Below are 19,173 nucleotides of genomic sequence, written 5' to 3' on the forward strand. Positions count from 1 at the left end.
TGCCCAGACAAATTCCAATCAACTTTGTTGATTTGCCAATAAAGTATTGAATCTTTATTTCAATACTTTATTTTTATTACATCTGAACCCATAATGAAGCACAACCTCTGTAATGAGCAGAATGTGCACATGGGGAACACTGTGTGTTCTGTTGACTTGTGGCATTGTGTCCTTCTGCCCAACAGATACAATTAATCTGCAAATATGTTCCTGATCAATTTAATGTTCAAGCAAAAAAAAGCCAAACATTTGGTTTAAAATTCTTGTCATTGTATCATAGGTCATTAATATAAATATATTTGGTTTTTGGACGAGATTTTGGTAAAAAAAAACACTTTATAAACATCACTTGGGAGCATCAGCATTTTTAAAAACAGTTCTCTGAAATTTAATAGGCAAAAACCATTAATTTGGAAAAACAATCAGCTAATTTACAATTATGAAAATAGAGGTGGACTGAAGCCCTAAACATTACAATAAAAAACATCACCGGTTCACAATAACAACAACAGAAGAAACTATTCCATGTACCCACATTGCCTCTAATATTTTCATATGTAAAACTCTCCAAGAAAGATCATCATTTTATCTCACAGTATATACAAGACAATCACAAAGGAACAGTAATGACACGTTTCACTTTTTCAGGATTTGAACTATTGATATCAACTGTTTTAAGAAAAGTCCTGAGTGTCAGAAGTAAGTTAATGCTACAGTTGTACAGTGTGTGTGTGTGTGTGTGTGTGTGTGTGTGTGTGTGTGTGTGTGGGGGGGTGTGTGTGTGTGTGTGTGTGTGTGTGTGTGTGTGTGTGTGTGTGTGTGTGTGTTTAAAGGGTCAGTGTTTAAAGGGTCAGTGTTTAAAGGGTCAGTGTTTAAAGGGTCAGTGTTTTGACAAATGATCGTGAAGTTTTTCTGACAGAAACTTTTACTTGTCAATCGTGTTGCCCAGAGTTTGTCATAACTAAGGATGTATAAATCAGATGCAGTTACAGTGTAAAACTCTAGATGGCAACATTTACATCCATGAATGCCTGACGTCTAAGAGCCTAAGTTTAGTCATGTTGGGAAAAAAAATACAGCTTTTATATTTGTTCAAAGTCAGTGCATAGCAGCAAATAGTCAATGTGCAGTCCTTAAAGCAAAAGGTTATTCACAAACTGAACAAGCTTCCATTTCATTCCAATGTCCAATTTCCAGTGACTGAGCTTTAGTCCATTTGCACTTTACAAGAACCAGTGAGAAGTACCAGTATCCACACTGGAAACAAACCAGTGGAGGGAGAAGGCTGCGGGTTTTCTCTCCAGCTCACAGCACCTCATTGACATGTGCATGACTCTGTCCGTCTTCATCGGCCTCCATCTGCAGCTGCTTGTACTTTCTTTTGAAAAACCCAAACTGCAAAGCAAACAAATGAAGTTGCAGTTATAATATTTGATACAAAAACTCAGAATCAATAAAACACTGAGCACATATTTCAAAAGAGATTCCTGTGGATATTGTCAATTTCCTGTAAAAAAACAAAAAAAGCACTGATTAAAGGAACACGTCCTGTTTTCTTGTATCCAGATACACACAGTAAATATACTTCTGTTGCGTAGTAGAGTAGAAGTTTTCCGTTTGAAGCTGCACATTTGTATGAAAAAACATTATATTGGCAAACTATACAAATAATTTGCTGATGCTTTTCTCTACGCTGAAATGATTGTCACCAAAAACAAATACCTTCCACAGTAATCCTACAGCCAGAGCCAGCAGCGCCAGTCCGCCTATAGCGCTGCCGACGATCACTCCCACCGGAACATCAGCCGTCTCCCCTGGTTTACTGATGGTCAGCACCACCTGGACAGCAGCAGAGACGTCACATGATCAAACCACGTCCACAGGCGTTGAAGGCAGAAATGTCACACTTTTGCAACTGAGAGATTAAAATCCACCTTTTTTTTGTGCGTGTAGAATATTTTAACATGATGGCTCTAAAGTTTTGGCATGTGGTGTTTTAAAAAACTGCTCAAAAACACAGTTGCATTAAGAGAATAAAGTACAAGTCACATTAAGTGTTTAAAATAAGCTGAAAACAGATATAACATCTTCAATAGCATAAGTCTTTGGTTATTTCATGTCTTTATGTCCAGATACTAAAAGGGGATCTTACTGGCAGCTCTTTGAGTCCGATAATGACCAGGTCGGGGTTGGAGGCTTCCAGAGCCACACTGGAGGTGAGCTCGATGGTCTGATAGGTGGCCTGTCATAACAGAACGAGTACAAATCAGTGCACAAACAGCAACGGCGTTGATTTATTGGTACAATGGTGATAAAAACAAACACAATAACCAGTATTATAAAAGGCATGAAATAATTTATTTACCAGATTAAACGTGCCGCTCCAGATCCTGGTTTTCACCATCACAAAGTAGTCGCTCTTTACGTCAGTGTCTTTGAGGTTGCATTTGATATACTCACATTTTGCAGTTTTGCAATCCTGTCAATTAAAAACATTAGGAGATAAAAAAGGAAATCAGTGCACATCACCAGTAAATGTTTGCTCTGGTATAGATTCTATACATAGATAGATAGATTAGATACATTTAATCTATATGAGATGAGCATATAGAGTGAATAAGAAAAGATAAATAGAGTATGAATGTAAACCAAATTTAAAATTCAGAAAAACATTTGTATGTGCAGGTTGTAGTCAGATCTATAAAAACTCTAAAGCTACACATATGATGATTATTATGCTACATATTAAAGTAACTTGTTCATATCAATATCATTTTATTTGTTGTGGGTGCATTGTTTACACACAGATTCAAATATGTGTATAACAAGCTTCTCTAAGACACAAGTGAAAATGCTGCATGGAAGTATGTCTCCTGAGAAACGTATATGAAAGTGGACACAGAGGAAGAGGACAAAGGCGACTGACCAGTACGTCCATGCCTCGGAGGCTCTCCTCGGAGAAAGTCACTTTGTGTGTTTTCCCACCGATCTTCAGACGATCAACCAGGCTGCTGGAATCACAGCTGACAGAACCTCCCTGCAGGCAAACAGGACCTGTGTCATTCGGTGCTGCAAATGATTCAGTTAAATATATTTTACGCAGCCTGACTGAGTTCTTGGTTAACTTTTGCCACCAATCAGCTCATTCACACGCTGCATATGAATAAAGAATTGTCTGAAAGTCAGATGTGTTGTTGCTACAGACTATAAATACTATAAATTGCAGATTTGGTGTCAACTAGAACATTTATTGGATAAAAAGGCTTAAAAACTTTAAGAACTGAGTACTCACTGTTTGTGTGACCACTTTGGTGACGTAGAGGAGATTATTTCCACCTTTAGTCGTCATGGGCAGACCAATGGTCAGATACAGGAGGTTCACCGCGAAGTTCCCTGTTGAGACCTTTAGGTAAAATGTTATTTTAATGAATGTCTCAAATGCATATGAGAAATTAGATGATTATATGTTAAGAGACGGATTCATTTATTGCACCTTCACTGTAAAGTTAAACTCTGGGCCGATGTCATCCAGAGTTTTCACCGTAGTCACGGGCGTGTTGGTCGCATTCGCCACGTAAAAGTTGATGTTTGACTGCCTGAGATGAAGAGACATGACACGTTAATGCTTTCGCCATCATTAAATGTCAAATTTTACACTTCATGACAATATAAATGATAAATCACCTGGATAAAACAATCCCTGCATCATATCGGACAGGAATGGATATGTCCACCTTGTTGTCTGCAGGTCTTTCCTCTTTACCGTCGCTGTAAAGATGAAACGGAAAAAACTATTATCACAACACTTTTCATTAAAAGACACATTTGTATCAGTGACTGGATGAGAAAGTACCTCTTAGCCTCGAAATTCACCTCAGCTTGGTTTTGCATTTGATCGAGACTGTATTCAAAATTTAGCTGAAATTTCACCTGAAATAGAAAAAAAGAATATATATATATATATATATATATATATATATAAAATGTGAAAAATCAGACACTGCAAAATTCAAATAAAAATTGTGCACATGTAGAGACACTTACCTCTTCATTTGTCTTCAATGCTGGATATCCCACTAGACAAGTGACCGTTTGTGTTTGTGTCGAGGTGCATTTGACACTGTCCGTCTGTGAATTCATAGTTCAGAACATTACACAACTGAATTGTTTCAAAAAACGTGGGTTGGATTGATTCAAAAACATGTTAAATGATTTGATAATGATGCATTTGCTGAGTGAATTCCAGTTTAGCTTTGCTTTCACTCACAGGAGGAACGACGGAGGAGTAGTAGAGGTTGCTGGAGAACGTGGCCGACACCCGAGTGTTGTACGCGTTCTCCTTTTTGTTCCTCACAACAACTTCAAACGACAGCTCTCGGTTGTTGGCGCTGACCAGGATGGGAGCTGAGCTGCAACACAAAAGCTCAGATCACTGTCCTCTGCATCCACATGAGTCCTTTAAAGCAGAATACTGATGATATCATCTACTTGACCAGGCGGATGGTTAAAGTCGTCTTTCCCTATTTCACTAATATAGACGGGAGCTGAGGGCAATTTATTCATTATTCAAAAGATTGTTCCTCTTTTCTCTTAAGATCCATAAACACAGTGGAGACCCTGAAGTTAACAAGTTGATAATTCTGTTGATTAACCTCTAGTTAGATTAGGAAATACAAAAAGACGCAGCCAGATGGAAATAAGAATGAAGAGCAGCTGCAAACCCACATGTGATCATCATGTGAATAAGTGTGGGACAGTATTATGTGTGTTTTCTCTGCTGTGTAACGTGGTTTACTGCTGGGAGTGGCCGGTGGTGAAGAGATTCTTCAACTGTTGCATTTATAACAGTTTACAACACGCACTACGTTAGAAGACGTTAACATGCTAACTTTAGCAGAAGCAAAGAGGTCTCACAGAAATAAACAAAACAAAAGTTAACCTTGGTGTCGCTTTGCACTGACTTATAACTTATAACTTTGCCACTTGATGTTGGTCAATATAAGCTGTTGATCCTAATATTGAATTATGTCCCTTTATCTGAGTGAATTTATTACCTCTGTCAAGTTAGGTTTTAACCTGCGTCTGTTTGTTAGCAGGATTATGCAAAAACCACTCAACCGATTTTCAGAAAACTTAGTAAAAGGATGTGGCCTGGGCCTGGAAAGAACTCTCTAAGTTATGAGGGGAATTTCCCCTTTTCTTTAACTTTGTTTTATAAATGTTTTACTAAGTTCTATACCAATGAAACAGTCTGAGCACATATCCCCCATCACACCTTTCCTCACCTTTTTTTGTGCTGCGAAGTTGTATAAACTGAAAAAGATCTCAAATTTCTGCAGCTATTAACTATAGAGACAGACTCGTCAAACAGAAGAAGTAGGAAAAGGAAAAGCAGAATTGTTGTTCATGTCAGGAGTTACAACCAAAACTCTTACTAACAGTGAGAGGCTGTTTGAGGAGATTGTTTCTGTCCTCATTTCACAAATGACTCAGAGAAAAGACAGAAACAGTCTTGTCTGAGCTTGTTCTGTCGCTGTATCATATTCACTTTAAACTTCCAACTCTAAATCCTGAGGGAAACCACCGCACATCAGGTAAAATCAGGAAACAGAGCACAACTGATCTGTATCCTGCACATGTGATACAGTAGATAAGTAGAGAGAAGATAGATTCTCACCTGGACTCCTTAGAGTCTGTGGTCACACTCAGCACCAGATCACTGATGCACACATCATCAGAGCCACAGTCTTTAGTGAAGGGGATCTGAAACCATCACAGAGCAGCACATTCACTACACGACACTGGTTTATTACTTCAGATCTTTATTCTCCTGAAGTCTCTTCAGAGAAAACAGAACATTTTGGATGAACTTTAATTTTGTTTTTGGGAGAACACAACGTTCTAACAAAAACTAGCGTGACTGACTGAAATACTTACCGAGTAATTATCACACAGACGCACACACACACACACAACATGTAATTTAAAATGACTGTACAAACACCTCTGCAAAATAACAAGTACGTTTGAAGTGTACAGATTCTTGCACCGTGTTAGTCACTTACAAAGAACTGCGAGGCACTGGGAGAAAACTTATCCAGGACGGGATTCACATCCGGATTCTTCTGCTCGATTTCCACCTTTAAACTGAGGGAATTGACGAAGTCTGGTGTCTCCTATGGACAAAATGGAGAAACGGCAATAAACGGGCCTTATCAACGTGCTCAGATAAAATGTATGAAGGGAATCGTAAAAGAAACAAATCATTACCTGAACGTAAACCTCGTAGTCTCGGCAGAGGGGGGTAGACGATATCTTTGCGTTTTCTGTGAGGAAGCGTTCATTGTTTTTTGTGAACATTCCTCTTGACGTCACTCGTGAAGCTTGTAGGTCCGCGTCCAGAGTCAAGGTGTAAGATATGTCTGAAAAGAAATAAAGAAAAACTGTGTATGACACATCTGAGTTTGATTATATTCTCTAGAAAAAGATTTGGAAAGAATGTGGATCGCTTAAACAATAGTTTGACATTTTGGGAAATAAGCATATTTGATTTCTTGCCTGGATTTAGATGTCAAGTGTAATATCACTTGTTTGTTTTAGCTTAGCTTAGCTTAGTTTAGCTTAGCTTAGCTTAGGATAAATACCAGAAAATCCTGGTTCTCTCCTGAGGTAACAAACCCACAAAATGCTTCCTATATTAATCTTTAAGTGAACATAGTTGATGACATATTCCTGATCAGGTGACGTGATTTACCGATGGGTCCAACAGGATTCTTCGGCCTGAACGCAGCACTGAAGCAGAGGTTGGCCTTGAAACACGAATGCTTGCGCCCGTGTACGTTACAGGGTTTGTGGAAAATGTTGATTTTATCGGGGTTGAAAGAAGCTTTAGTTGAGACCGACGCCACACCTCGGGACCTGAAACACACAATTCAACATTTATAGTTTATTCCAGGATATGTTTGACTGTATGTGAAGATGGACGACGTGTCTCCACTTCTTCATGTTGTATAGAAATGAAGCCAAAATATCACTGATGCGGGTGCCGCCATCTTGCATTGGTGATGTCATTTGGAGCCAGAGACTGCACAGTTGTGATTCTGCTCTTGAGCTGCGGTATCAAGGTACCTCCGATATACACGCTTGACCAATCAAGAGTCACTGTCACTGTTTCAAGCCATTTTAATAGCATCAAATAACTAATTAAAACAGAACTCGTGGGAAGAACTATAGAATGGTGTGCACTTCTCTATCTACTAACATGGAGGAGACAAGATTTATAAACCTATACAGCATGGGAGCTGTCATGTCGTCCATTTTTATATTAAGTCTTTAGTTCCCACATATTGTGCTGGGTTAACTCACCAGAGCTGCACCACTTTTCCATAGGCACCGATTGAGATGTCTGGGAGCGAATCACCATTCAGATCTTGGAAGCTATCGAGGGACCTTCCAAAAAACCGCAGTTGAGGATCCAGTTTGGAGCCAAAGATTCTCTTAAAGAGACAAAACAAATCTCATCACTCATATTATCACAGAGTTGAATTAACACAATGTGCTATAAAGTATTTGTTTTTCTCTTGATACCTGTGAGAAGTCTTTGTTTAATGTCTTCTTGTCTCCATTGTAGATGTAAATGACACCTTTCTGTCTGTCCTCTAGTGGCGATCCAACAACGACGTCGTTGAAACCGTCGAGGTCCAGGTCGGGAATGACGGAGATGGCCATCCCGAAACGTGCATTTTCAGTCGGGTCAGGACCATTGAGGAATCCCTGCTCGTTCAGAATACCCTTCAAATGAGAGGACAGAGAAAAGTCTGGTATAAATAGATGCTACACTTCCTTTACACTTAAGAGAATGTCCTTCAAGCTTCACAAAACTATAAATGAACAGCATTTTATAGAAATATGATGTATTGAGCGTTGTTTGAATAAAAAATGAATAAATACATCAGCTTAGAGAAAATCTCTTTGACTTTTCCTACAGGAAACTCACTTTTCCGTCTTTCTAAATCATGAAATAAAACCTAACCCATTCACTGTAGCTCAGGAAATACAGAAGACATAATGTTTTTACCTTGGTGACAGAGAAGAGATAGACCCTGCCCTCTTCTCTGTTTAGCTCGCTCATGAACATGGGCGCCCCCACCAGTAAGATGTCCGTCGTCCCGTCTTTGTCCACGTCCAGGGAGCACAAGACGCTCCCGAAGTAGGACCCGATCTAAGATGAGAGGATTGTTTACTGACGATGGGTTAAATGTGTCAGGTTAAACCACCTGTATACAGCTGGTACCTGGGGACAATGTAAACCTCACATCCTCTAATGTCAGTACCTGTTTCCCTCTTTCTGAATCGATGATAGCGGTTTGCTTCTGAGCGTTGACGGTGTAGACGATAACTTGTCCAGAGTGGTTGGAGCGAGGAGCCCCGGCCACAAAGTACAGAGCGGAGCCATCGGTCAGTGTGGTGACAGAGTAACCTGGAAGTGAACACGAGTAACACATTCACTACTCAACATCCCAACTCGAAGGACTTGATCAGAGGTGGATTTTATGCTTTATTTTGTGCTATTCTAACAATCACTACGGTTTACTTCTTGGATGTTCAACCGTCCTAACAATGAAGTATATAACAGGACAGGAAAGGGAAGCTATGCTATGAGTATGCATGCAGGTAATAATGATAGTGAAATTAGCAGGAAAGGAAATATATATTTTGATTTTGTGGCCTCTACTGCCATCTAAAATGAACGCGGTTATTAATTCAAGTCTGTGAAAATCATTTTTTCTCCAATCCACAGAATCATGATGAAAGAGGTGGTTGGCGACGATTTCTCAAACCAGTTCCTCTCAAAATCCCCACAGACGTTAACCACATCTGCTTCTGTCTGTCTGTGTGAAACACCATCTATCAGCTCAATGTGAAGATCTGCTACCTTCCCATTCCTGTGTTGTGTCATGCACAGATTGAGAGTATCGGAATAAAACCCAATAAAAGAGTAAATCATAAAACACCGACCCAGTAGTGAGCTGTGGTTTCTGTCTTGAAGGGCCGCCTCAAAGGCTGAGAAAGGGAGAATGTCGACTTTGGATCCTTTTTGATGGACAACAGTCCCGCTCCAGGCGTAAGCTCCCACTGCTCCCAGCATCATCACATCCTTTAACGGCATAAAGGTCAAAAAACAGCATTTATACTTTGGGTCTGGGTCACACACTGAGCAGCAACATGTTTGATTGTGGTTTTTAGGTTTGTCAGCGGAAATATACAACAAATGATGAAGTGAAGGGAAATTGTTTAAGATCATGGTCAGACAGCTGTAAAAAAAAAAAAATGCAGCTTCCTTTTTCCTTTTCAGAGAAAACGTTGTGTGGGTTCAGCAGAAGAGAGGGAGGGATGACACAATCTAATGTGACCTGTCAAATTCTGGGAGGAGCTGTTTTGTCAGTTATAGTCACATATTGCATGGCTGGTGGTGTGAAGTGGAGCATTCACACCTCATAATATCATCGATTCATCTTTTCCCATTATGTCACATGATCACTTAATGTGTTATATGTGCAGAGTAACACCACTAATAAAAAAAGAAAGACACTCTACTCTCACTCTTTGATTCAATCTATAACACTGTATATACTGTATATATGTATATGTTGTATAATACAACAACCTGCAAGTGCACAAAGAAGCACTGAACCATGGACAGTAGCATGTGCCATGTGGACATGTTCGAGATTTCAAACTTAGAGGACGATTATTGTTGCTGTGATACGTTCTCTGGTTTTAAAGGTGCATGAGGCAGCGCTCTGTACCTGCTGGCTGGAGTAGTGGGCGCTGAATCCAACCTGGGACATCTCCATTTTGAAGTTGTCTCCCCCTTTTCCGGTGCCTTTTTGGGAACAAACCGTCATTTAAAGATTTGGAAACAGGTGAGCAGATGATAAATCAGACAAAGTGAAAGATGTGTGTATAACACGTGTTTTTAATGATGGGGTCCTCAACACGTTGTGACATGCCTGGATGTGTTTCTTTTAAAAAAAGACCAAGCATGCAGTGTCAAGTGAATGACAAGTTTAGCACGTACAGCAACAGGAAAGGCAAAATAGATAATATGCACCTTCTATGTTGAAGATGCGGTTCCCCAGTGTTCCGGTGATGGTGGAGAGAGCCGCCTCCTCGGACACATTGAAGAAGAACTTCTCTGTGGGTAAACTGGCGATGGATTTGATTTCTGTTATCAGGTTCTCTGTGTTGATGTCGTTTCTAATATAATAACCCAGGACCTGGAGAGAAAGGAAAAAATCAGGATCGGGACGCCAGTGACATCTACGTAATTTCATTAGCTGGACAAACACACTGCTTAGTTTAGTCATGTTAATCAAATATTAGTTACAGAATTAATGATGAAACAAAACACAAACATTTTTAAAACACCACTACTGTGAGTTTTAATGGGATTTAATGAGTTGTTCCTTACAGCGATACCAAAGCGGGTGATGCCTGCTTTATCACATTCTCCAATGACCGTGTCCCTGAAATGTTTGTCATGAGACTCTCCATCAGTGACGACCACCATCACCTTGGCAGCGCCCGGTCGAGCTCCATGCTTTTGATTGAAACCCCACTGACTGAAGAGAGCACACACACACCTCTGTAATATCCCATCTATTAACAAGTGATTTGAAAAGTGACTTTACACGGCAGTTTATTTCAATTAAGAGCTATCGAAACATTGAAAAATCCTCCTGCCTGAGTCAGGTAATAATAAAACAGATAAACAGTGAATTAAGTAAAAGATGTTGACACTAACTTGGCGAACTCGATGGCGTGGAAGGTATTGGTTGACCCACCGTACATCTGTGTGATTCCAGACGCTGCTTTCAGCACATCTTCTTTGGTTTTATAGTCGTTCAGTTTGAATTCAAACCGGGGAGTAACACCATACTGAATGACACTGACCTGGCAAAATAAAATAAAAACAGTTTGATAAAGCACAGAAAGTGATGAACACAAAATCCTTAAAGCAACCAGCTGAATGAATCTAATAGTATCTCCCGCTTCAGTTTCCTGTTCTGTCTGACGACGGGGGAACGTTACCTGTGTGCTTCGGGGCCCGATGTCCAGCGTGGGGATTAGTTTCTGGAGGAAATCGTTCATTGGTTGCCAAGGATAAATGCTGTTGGAGCCGTCTAGAACAATCACAATGTCCATAGGTCCTCCACATGCTGGAAATGTCATGAGAGGGGACAGAATAGGTTGAAGCTCCGGTTTTTCTACTTTTCATACAACCACTGGAAAAATAAAAAAATGTCTGACTTTAAGTTTGTCTGATTCTGGTGATATATCATTAGTAAGGTTTACCTAAAAGTTTTTTTAAACCTCTGATTTTCCTACAAGCACTTGAGTGTACGTGAAATAACCATTTTTAAAACCGTTCTTCAACTCAAAGAACTGCATTTGATCAAATGTTTGTCACTGTGATGGACTTCTTTCACTCTCTCATTAACCGACACTGACACTTACTCTGGACGGCAGGAGAGAAGGCCGGCTGAGGCTTGAAGAGGGGATTCATTTTTGCACATATTCCAGGGTAGAAGTTCTGATTGCCACACACCTGTCCCCACAGAGGGCCGCACGTCTGTATTAGACAAACCACAGAAGTAGAGAGGAGAGTCTTAATGGACATTCAAGATCATCAGTACCTTTAAAAGTTCCGTGGAAGCTCTCACGTCAGCGTTTAATAGATTTAAATTGAACCTATAATTTAAAGTGGGAAATAACAATGAAGTGAAACCTGGAACACCATTCAGCTGATGCTGTTTAAATCAGTAACCTTTAAGTAACCAGAGATGAATTTGCTTAAATTGCCGACATACTTCCTGTTACCAAACAATAAGATCTTAATGTGAATTTAATGGGAAGTAATGAATTAACATGATGCCAGAGCTGTATCACCCAAGTGTGCTCATCACAAGTGAAGCCTGTGTTTCTAAAATGGATCAAAACTATTAACATTCCATCATAGTCGATGAGTCTCTGAAATAAAATGATTTACCCACACCCACACACACACACACACACACACACACACACACACACACACACACGTACCATCAAACCATTGACTGCAGGCATCCGGGTGAGAGTCAAACCCAGGTGCATGTTGTCGTTGAGGTTTCTGACATCTGGAATACTGACAGAATCTGTGGCAAAGGCAACATCACATGAAAGTTCACATTATAGATGTTAAATCAGAAACTCATACAACCTGTACAATTATCATGAACTCAACGTACGGACAATAAACATGTTTTGCTGTAGCACACTGCTTCTGTTTGTTTCTATTTTTTTACATTTTCAAAACAGGCCAAAGAAAAACGTGTCAGGACAGCCTGGAGGATTTTTTTACGCTGACTCATCTTTTCAGTAATTCCTAGGTGTTTTTTTTGTGGATGGCCAGTGTTAGAGAGGCGGGGGGGGGGGGGAGGTGAAATGGCAAAACACCAAACTTTACCTTGAAGATTGAGCTTGTCGCAGCTGTTCCTGGCCCCTGCGACTGGACACTTGTAAACATCCCCCTTGGTGTTTCGCTTGTAACCACCCCACGGAGCGCCGACCAGGAGCCTGCGGAAAACAGCCAGATTCATCTCTCATAAACACCCACCATGGCCGTGAGGGGCACGCCTGGATGTTTTTGTGCAGCGTGCATGACCACATGTACACGCAGTGGTTGAACATTCATCTGAAAAAGGTTACACAATTATCCACGACTTTAGGAGTTTGTCAAAATAACCTTACGCAACGACAGTGGGATATACAGTGAGAGACCAGCGTCAGATAATGTAAAACTCCCCCAGTGACGCAAACGGACGGTGACACTCCTCCAGACAGTGACTTGCTCTGTGAGACTGTGACTAAGGGTGTGCAACATCCAGACGTCCACGGATAAGAAGTTTAGTTAATGTTTATCTAAATGTGAGTGAGGCATTTAACACGACATGCTTGTGACACACTTGATTGAAGCAGCTCAGACTAACTAACGCTTAGAGTTGGAGGAATGAATAATAATGATAATAATAATACATTTATATAGGCGCCTTGCAGAGGACTCAAGGTCACCTTACAATATAGAAAAATCTAAAAATAACGAAAAAGATCAATAGAATTAACAGTGAATAAAACAATGCTAGTTTAAAAAGATGAGTTTTGAGACAGGATTTGAAAATGGAGAGAGAGAGTTCACTCAGGATCGTGTTGGACAGGAACTAACTTTGACATCAACTTGTCAAAGTCTTGAGCTGGAACAATAAAGTTTGCTTTAAATATATGTGTCACTCGTGCGAACTAATAAAATGCATTTCCTGACTGTCAGTAAGTGAACGAGGGGGATTGGAGGCTCAGTGCACTGCTGCTAACAGATAAGCTGCCATCTCATTAAAAACCACAAATGTTAACCTCATGGTGATGCAAGAGGAAAAGTGTCCACAGCAAGAAGCATTTAAACGTTTCTTCACACTGTTAAACTAACTAGCAGATCAAGTTCAAATGAACCATCATGTGCATTAGAAGCAAAACGCCGAGTGCATTCTCCACAGTAAATTGTGACCTAGACAACAGACACCCTGGTTAAACCACTGTCCTTTCATTGAACAGAAGAGAAAAGTGATGATTTAAATTCCCACCATTTGCCTTCATGGTTGGTCGTCTGCAGGACTGTGTAGCCGAACTCCTCCGCCGCTGGACCACTGAAGATCTTGGCGCCCGCGGTGCCGACGTTGAAGGACTGTGACTGCCAGACGCTGTCAGCTGGTGGAGGAGAAAGCTTTGATAAGGTGACAGTGACACTGATGGAACGGCACCGTATCAACACCTTATAACACTTTTTACTGGTAATAACGACCCTGTCAAATCCACTGCAACGACTAAAGCTACTGAAAACATTACAGATTGATGTATATAATCATTATTTTACATTTTGGTGCTTGTGTATCTAAAAGTTGAAAACAAATAGTCGTCGTCATCTCTGTTCTTAGGGGGAGAGGTGATGTCGGATGTCTTATCTTACACATCAGCCATCATGATTTCCTCTTTATTAACGATGGGTAGCCTTTTCTGTGTACCTGAGTCATATCTTTTAAAAACCACAACAGCTTGACTCACGAAGGCACGGCACTGAAAAAGCTTTGCAACAAACGAAGGTCACACTCTTTGCATTAATAGACATCGTGGAGTGATTTTCTCCACTGACACGATGCATCTTGAAAAGCAGCAGCCCGCTGATCCCCCCTCGGGACATTTGCTCGTCTGTGAGTGGTGGACCCACAGGCCCATACAGGCAGAGCTCAGCTATCAGCCTGCCTTCCCCTCAATCAACAGGCACAGGAATGTGGATGGGTCCTGGACTGAGGAGACCTTCTCCAGCACACACTCCTCCTGCCACGCCTGTTTCTACCTGCAGCACAAAGTATGGCACAGTGCTTCCTCTCTGGGAGGCTCTGCAGAGCCCACAACACATTAATACTTCCTTTCATTGCAGCAATGGGAGCCGTGCATATAGGAGAATAATTAAAAGTGTCCGTCTGGCTGCAGCTTGAAAGCTTCCACATGTTTGGGGACTTTTTCTGCACATGATGAGCAGCATAATGATCTGGTCTCTTCAGGAGTGGGTTCATGTGACACTCCTGAAAACACCATACACTGGACGACAGAAGCAATCTAGTTGTATTTCCTCCTTCATTTGACAGCAGATGAAGAACTTTTTTGCAGGATGGTGTAGAGATCAAGTTCGAAAAACAAAAGCTCTGCCAAACCAAAGTCCTCCAGTCATTTCATTGTGAGTGTGCACCCACCCTGATCCTGTGCTCTTCACATGCCAATGACAACATGTACCCATCACATTTTCTACCCATGACGAATGACTAATAATCTATTCTCACCACAGTTCTATGAAAACTGTAAAAAAAAAAAAAAACTTCTTATCTTTGCGTCGATCAGCCAAATGGGTGAAAACCACAAGTTCAACGTGCAACGAGAGGCTCAGTACTTACAGAGGAGTGTGAGGACGAAGCAGATGTTCCTCCAGATGAGCTCCATCGTCTTTTACTCCATGTGTGTGTGTGTGTGAGTGTGTGTGAGGTGAGTAGATGAAGCCACCGCACTTGTTAAAGTTGCGGCTGCGGCGTCGACACTCGGCGGTGACGCGGCGCGCAGACTCTCTAAATAAGGAAATGCGCTCCGCTCCTTCCTGCGACCTGCTCATTCAGAGTCTGACCCGAGTGTTGACTCAGGGTGTGAACTGGAGGATGTAGTTGTGAAGAGAGGAAGAGGCAGCTGCGGGCACGTGGTTACAGCAGCCAGGGATCTGGTTGAATGGGCAGGGGATCGAGGGTGATGATGAAGAAGAGGAGGAAGAGGAGGAGGAGGAGGAGGAGGAGGAGGAGGAGGAGGAGGAGGAGGAGATCCAGACAGATTATCTCAAGTTTAAAGTTTTGGTGCTTTAAAGATAAAAGTTGAAATCTGGTAATTTGAAGGGAAAGTTCACCCCCAAAATGAAAATTCACTCATTATCTACTCAGCACTGTGCCGATGGAGGGTGGGTGAAGTGTTTGAGTCCAGAAAACACTTCTGGAGTTTCAGGGGTAAACAGCGTTGCAGCCAAATCTATTAAATACTATTAAAGTAAATGGCGACCACTTCTTCAAACAGAAAAAAACAAACAGAAAATGCCTCCATACTGCTCCTGTGGTGTCGTCCAAGTGTCCATAAGATCCGACATTCACATTCAATGGGTTTGGCTGCAGCACTGTTTACACTGGAAACTCCAAAAGTGTTTTGTGGACTCAAACACTTCAGATAATGAGTGAATTTAAATTTTGGGGTGAACTATCCCTTTAAACTATAGAGTAAAATTGAAGCCAGACAAATGTCAGCGTTCAAACGTGTCCAAACCCATCAGCCTCAGTTTAAATCCTATTTAATCTGCTTTTAATTGGCATTCCAGAGCCACAGTATGAGTGGACCAACAACACTTAAATCAACACATGTCAAATAATAACAAAAATCAACACATCAATTAACAGTTGACAATCTGAGGCTTCTCTCATCCCCCATCAGCCTGAACCCTATAATTTCTGTATTAAAAACTCATATCAGATTGGAGCATGTTTAAGAGGCTGTAAAAGAAGTAGGGAAGGATTTGAAGGATTTGAAGGATTATATTTTTCCTCAATGACTTGTTTCATTGCTACTGAGTAACAGCCCTCTTTCCAAAACTGTGTTTTGGAAAGAGGGCTGTTACTCAGTAGCTGGATAATCACATCCTGTTGTACATCCATGTTGTTTCGTAACTGTAAAAAGAAAAAAGAAACTATTTGAATATTATCATTAAAAGGGAGACTGGCAGAAAAAGACCAGTTGAGTTGTAATTGGACGTATGACTCAGCCTCTGAAAGGACCTGGTGTCTGTGGCTCTGGAGGACGTCTGAGAAAAGATCCCTGATGCCGTCATCTCAGCGACAGACTTTTAACACAAAGCCTGCTTTGTGAATTGGGGTTGTGGAATTTGAAAGATGAGGGCACTTGGCCGCCATGGAGGGTCAAATGAAAGGGATGCCGTTCTAGTTGCGTTGTGGGAAATGAAGGCAGAGTCAGCATTTCCCAGCTTCCGATAAAGATTTTTTTTTAAAGGTGCTATATCTCTGATGCCAAATGTGATTTCTTGGTTGAGATGGTCACTATGGCAATGAGCTACACAGGAAGTTATAGTACCCCCTCCGAGGACAAACTGGACGCTTCCTTGATGAGGTATCGGAAAGTGACGCCATAGGCCAGGGCTAGCCGGTCGGCAACTTCAGTAGAAACAAACAAGTTTTATAAAACACCTGATGCAATTGTAACATCACTTATTTGCCATTATTGGCTGATCTGTTCGGTTAAATTGGTCATCAGCAGATCTGTTGGTGTTTGGGGAGGCAGGTACAGACTCACAGCCCTCAGCTGAGTGTACCATCTAAGTTGTTACCATCTAAGCCTTCAGTGGCTGGATCCCTTCGCCCACCACTGTGTTTGTGAAATCATGATTTGTGTGCAACTCATCTGACGAGCCAGCCCACATTAGGCAATCTGAATGAGCAACTTCCAGGATTTGCGTGGCTGTGATGAAGAGCAGTTCCTGGGAAAGGTAGCTTGTAAAGTAAATATCCTCTCGATCTGGGTGAGGAATGGACAAACCACGTTTTTTTAAAGCCCTTTCCCTTTAACAAGACCCCGCACTCCTTTATTTTTATACATTATTTCACTGACAACAGTGGAGGGAGTTTCAGGCCGTTTGAATTATGTGAAACAATCCAAGGAAGGGTCTTGAAGCAACAGAGTCTGTGGTCTGACTTCCTGTCAGGCTCCGACATAATGAAGCAGTGTGGGCACAGCATTAAAATCCCCACCGAGGAGGAACATGAATCATATGAAGTTGTCAGGAAGTTTGGACACCATTTATAATCACAGGACAAAGTCTTTGTACAGGTTATAACTTCAACAATAAGTTGACCCACATTGTAAAGAAGGTATTTTCCTCACTTACCTCAGAAGGAGTATCTGGGATTTCGGCCATTACTCCAATACAATAACATATTTCTAATTGAAAAGTGGCATCTAAAGGATGAAACATGCTGTGTTCACTGAACTACCAGAGATGTTTCAAAGTGCTCATAGCAACGTTAGCAGTTTGTGGTGTTTGTGCTGCTGTGCAATGCTTTTTTTTTTCTACATTTCTTTTCAATGCAATGGAACACCACCACAAACTGCAACCTCAAGAATCACAAAGTTAAATCAACACCTCAACAAGCCTCATGAATGTACCACTCTGTTTGTTCCAGTCTTTCAGAGACATAAATCACCAAGGACCCAACAAATTGAATGGCCATTATAAATATCTATATATCTAAAATCATAAATCAAAGTTTCTTTGATTTTTCCAAGCTGAAGTCTTTGTCATTCTGACTCAAGGATGTTACTCAAACACATCTTCAGTCTTGAGCTCCATCCCACCAATAGCAGCGTGTGGCCTTTATAAAAATATCCAGTGATTCAGAGTCACAGATTTTGTCACAACAGCTTTCAGACGAATGCGTCCCCACGAAGAAATAGATTGTTTTTTTAGTTTTGTTACTGTTGGGTATGTTTTGAAACCCAGGTTATACAGTGTAATGGAGAGACACCAACACAGAGACACACACAAACCTCTGGCCGGGTGGATTGTAGCACTAATCCCTCTTTCACACCCATCTGCTGACCAATGAGAATCTAAGGCCCTGTTGCATTGTGAGGCAAACAGTCCCATCCAGCCGGCTCACAGGGGCTCACGAGTCAATGACTGCACACAGACGCGGTGGTATTTCCCCGTGTGGGTCACATGACACGACCTGTGGAAAGGCTCTGTTGGATTTGCACAGGTGCATTACCTGGCATCGGGTCAATCGAACCATCCCGGGCAGAAGCACAAAATGTGAGGAGCAGTGCCTGGCAAATGTGGACAAGTTGAGGCATTAATCTTTTCCAAGCCGTGGGCTGACATGCAGTGGTTTGCAGATGAGGATCTGATGATGACACATACACACTCACATGCAATATTTCTGTTTTACTGAATAATGAAGAAAGCTCATAAAATTTACGTCAGAAGATTATGCAATGGGCATTTCTTGGGCTGGATAACTGCCACAACCTCTTGCTGGAGATAAATTGGATTCAGACGTGTGGGAGAGGTTTCAATTTCCATAGAAAAACGGTGGCACATGTTAACAATTTACTTAAGGCTCATTGCAAGGCATAAATCCAGTGCAATCGCTAAATACATGATATCTTATGTTTAAAATATGTATCAAGTATGATATCTGGCTTCAGGAAGTACTGATTATTATCCTTGACACAAAAAATATCCCAAATGGTCCTCAAACCAGGATTATTGTGGTTAAATAAAAAATAATCGTACATCTCTGGATCACCAGGATGTCTCAGTAAACTCCCTGACGTATCACTGCAATATTCTTTAATAGAACTCAAACATTTCTGTTTCAACACGGCCTGGTGCTGAACTACTAAAGCACATCTAAGCTGTTTCATTGTAGAGAGAAAAGTATTTGTGTTGTGGGCACCGAGGTTAAAAGGAGGTCATGGCACGAC

General features: G+C 41.1%; 1 protein-coding gene across 1 annotated transcript; it reads right to left on the reverse strand.

Annotated features, from left to right (window-relative positions):
- Window positions 1-874: 874 nt before the first annotated feature.
- itga2.2 (integrin, alpha 2 (CD49B, alpha 2 subunit of VLA-2 receptor), tandem duplicate 2) lies at window positions 875-15,256 on the reverse strand. The gene is made up of 30 exons (XM_034595317.1): window positions 15,045-15,256; window positions 13,680-13,803; window positions 12,512-12,621; window positions 12,109-12,200; window positions 11,521-11,635; window positions 11,095-11,222; window positions 10,808-10,956; window positions 10,475-10,625; window positions 10,115-10,280; window positions 9,810-9,886; window positions 9,019-9,157; window positions 8,334-8,479; window positions 8,078-8,221; window positions 7,588-7,791; window positions 7,366-7,496; window positions 6,755-6,918; window positions 6,271-6,422; window positions 6,066-6,176; window positions 5,678-5,763; window positions 4,268-4,409; window positions 4,045-4,128; window positions 3,854-3,930; window positions 3,685-3,768; window positions 3,494-3,596; window positions 3,293-3,403; window positions 2,927-3,037; window positions 2,366-2,479; window positions 2,153-2,242; window positions 1,723-1,839; window positions 875-1,395 (listed from the first exon to the last, which is right to left on the reverse strand). Exons 1-30 carry the CDS (start codon window positions 15,088-15,090, stop codon window positions 1,306-1,308), a joined length of 3,558 nt encoding a protein of 1,185 aa, XP_034451208.1. The 5' UTR covers window positions 15,091-15,256; the 3' UTR covers window positions 875-1,305.
- Between the last annotated feature and the right edge of the window lie 3,917 nt (window positions 15,257-19,173).

Source organism: Hippoglossus hippoglossus, chromosome 9 (genome assembly GCF_009819705.1).
Source record: "Hippoglossus hippoglossus isolate fHipHip1 chromosome 9, fHipHip1.pri, whole genome shotgun sequence".
NCBI lineage: Eukaryota > Metazoa > Chordata > Actinopteri > Pleuronectiformes > Pleuronectidae > Hippoglossus > Hippoglossus hippoglossus.

What these genes read in the sequence shown, in the direction of transcription:
- itga2.2 (XM_034595317.1), bottom strand. Translation starts at nt 15,090, where the DNA reads ATGGAGCTCATCTGGAGGAACATCTGCTTCGTCCTCACACTCCTCT. An exon ending in CCGCATCTTCAACATAGAAG is followed by an intron (nt 9,887 to 10,114) that starts GTGCATATTATC and finishes GTTCCCAAAAAG; the next exon opens with GCACCGGAAAAGGGGGAGAC. An exon ending in ATTCAGAAAGAGGGAAACAG is followed by an intron (nt 8,222 to 8,333) that starts GTACTGACATTA and finishes CTCTCATCTTAG; the next exon opens with ATCGGGTCCTACTTCGGGAG.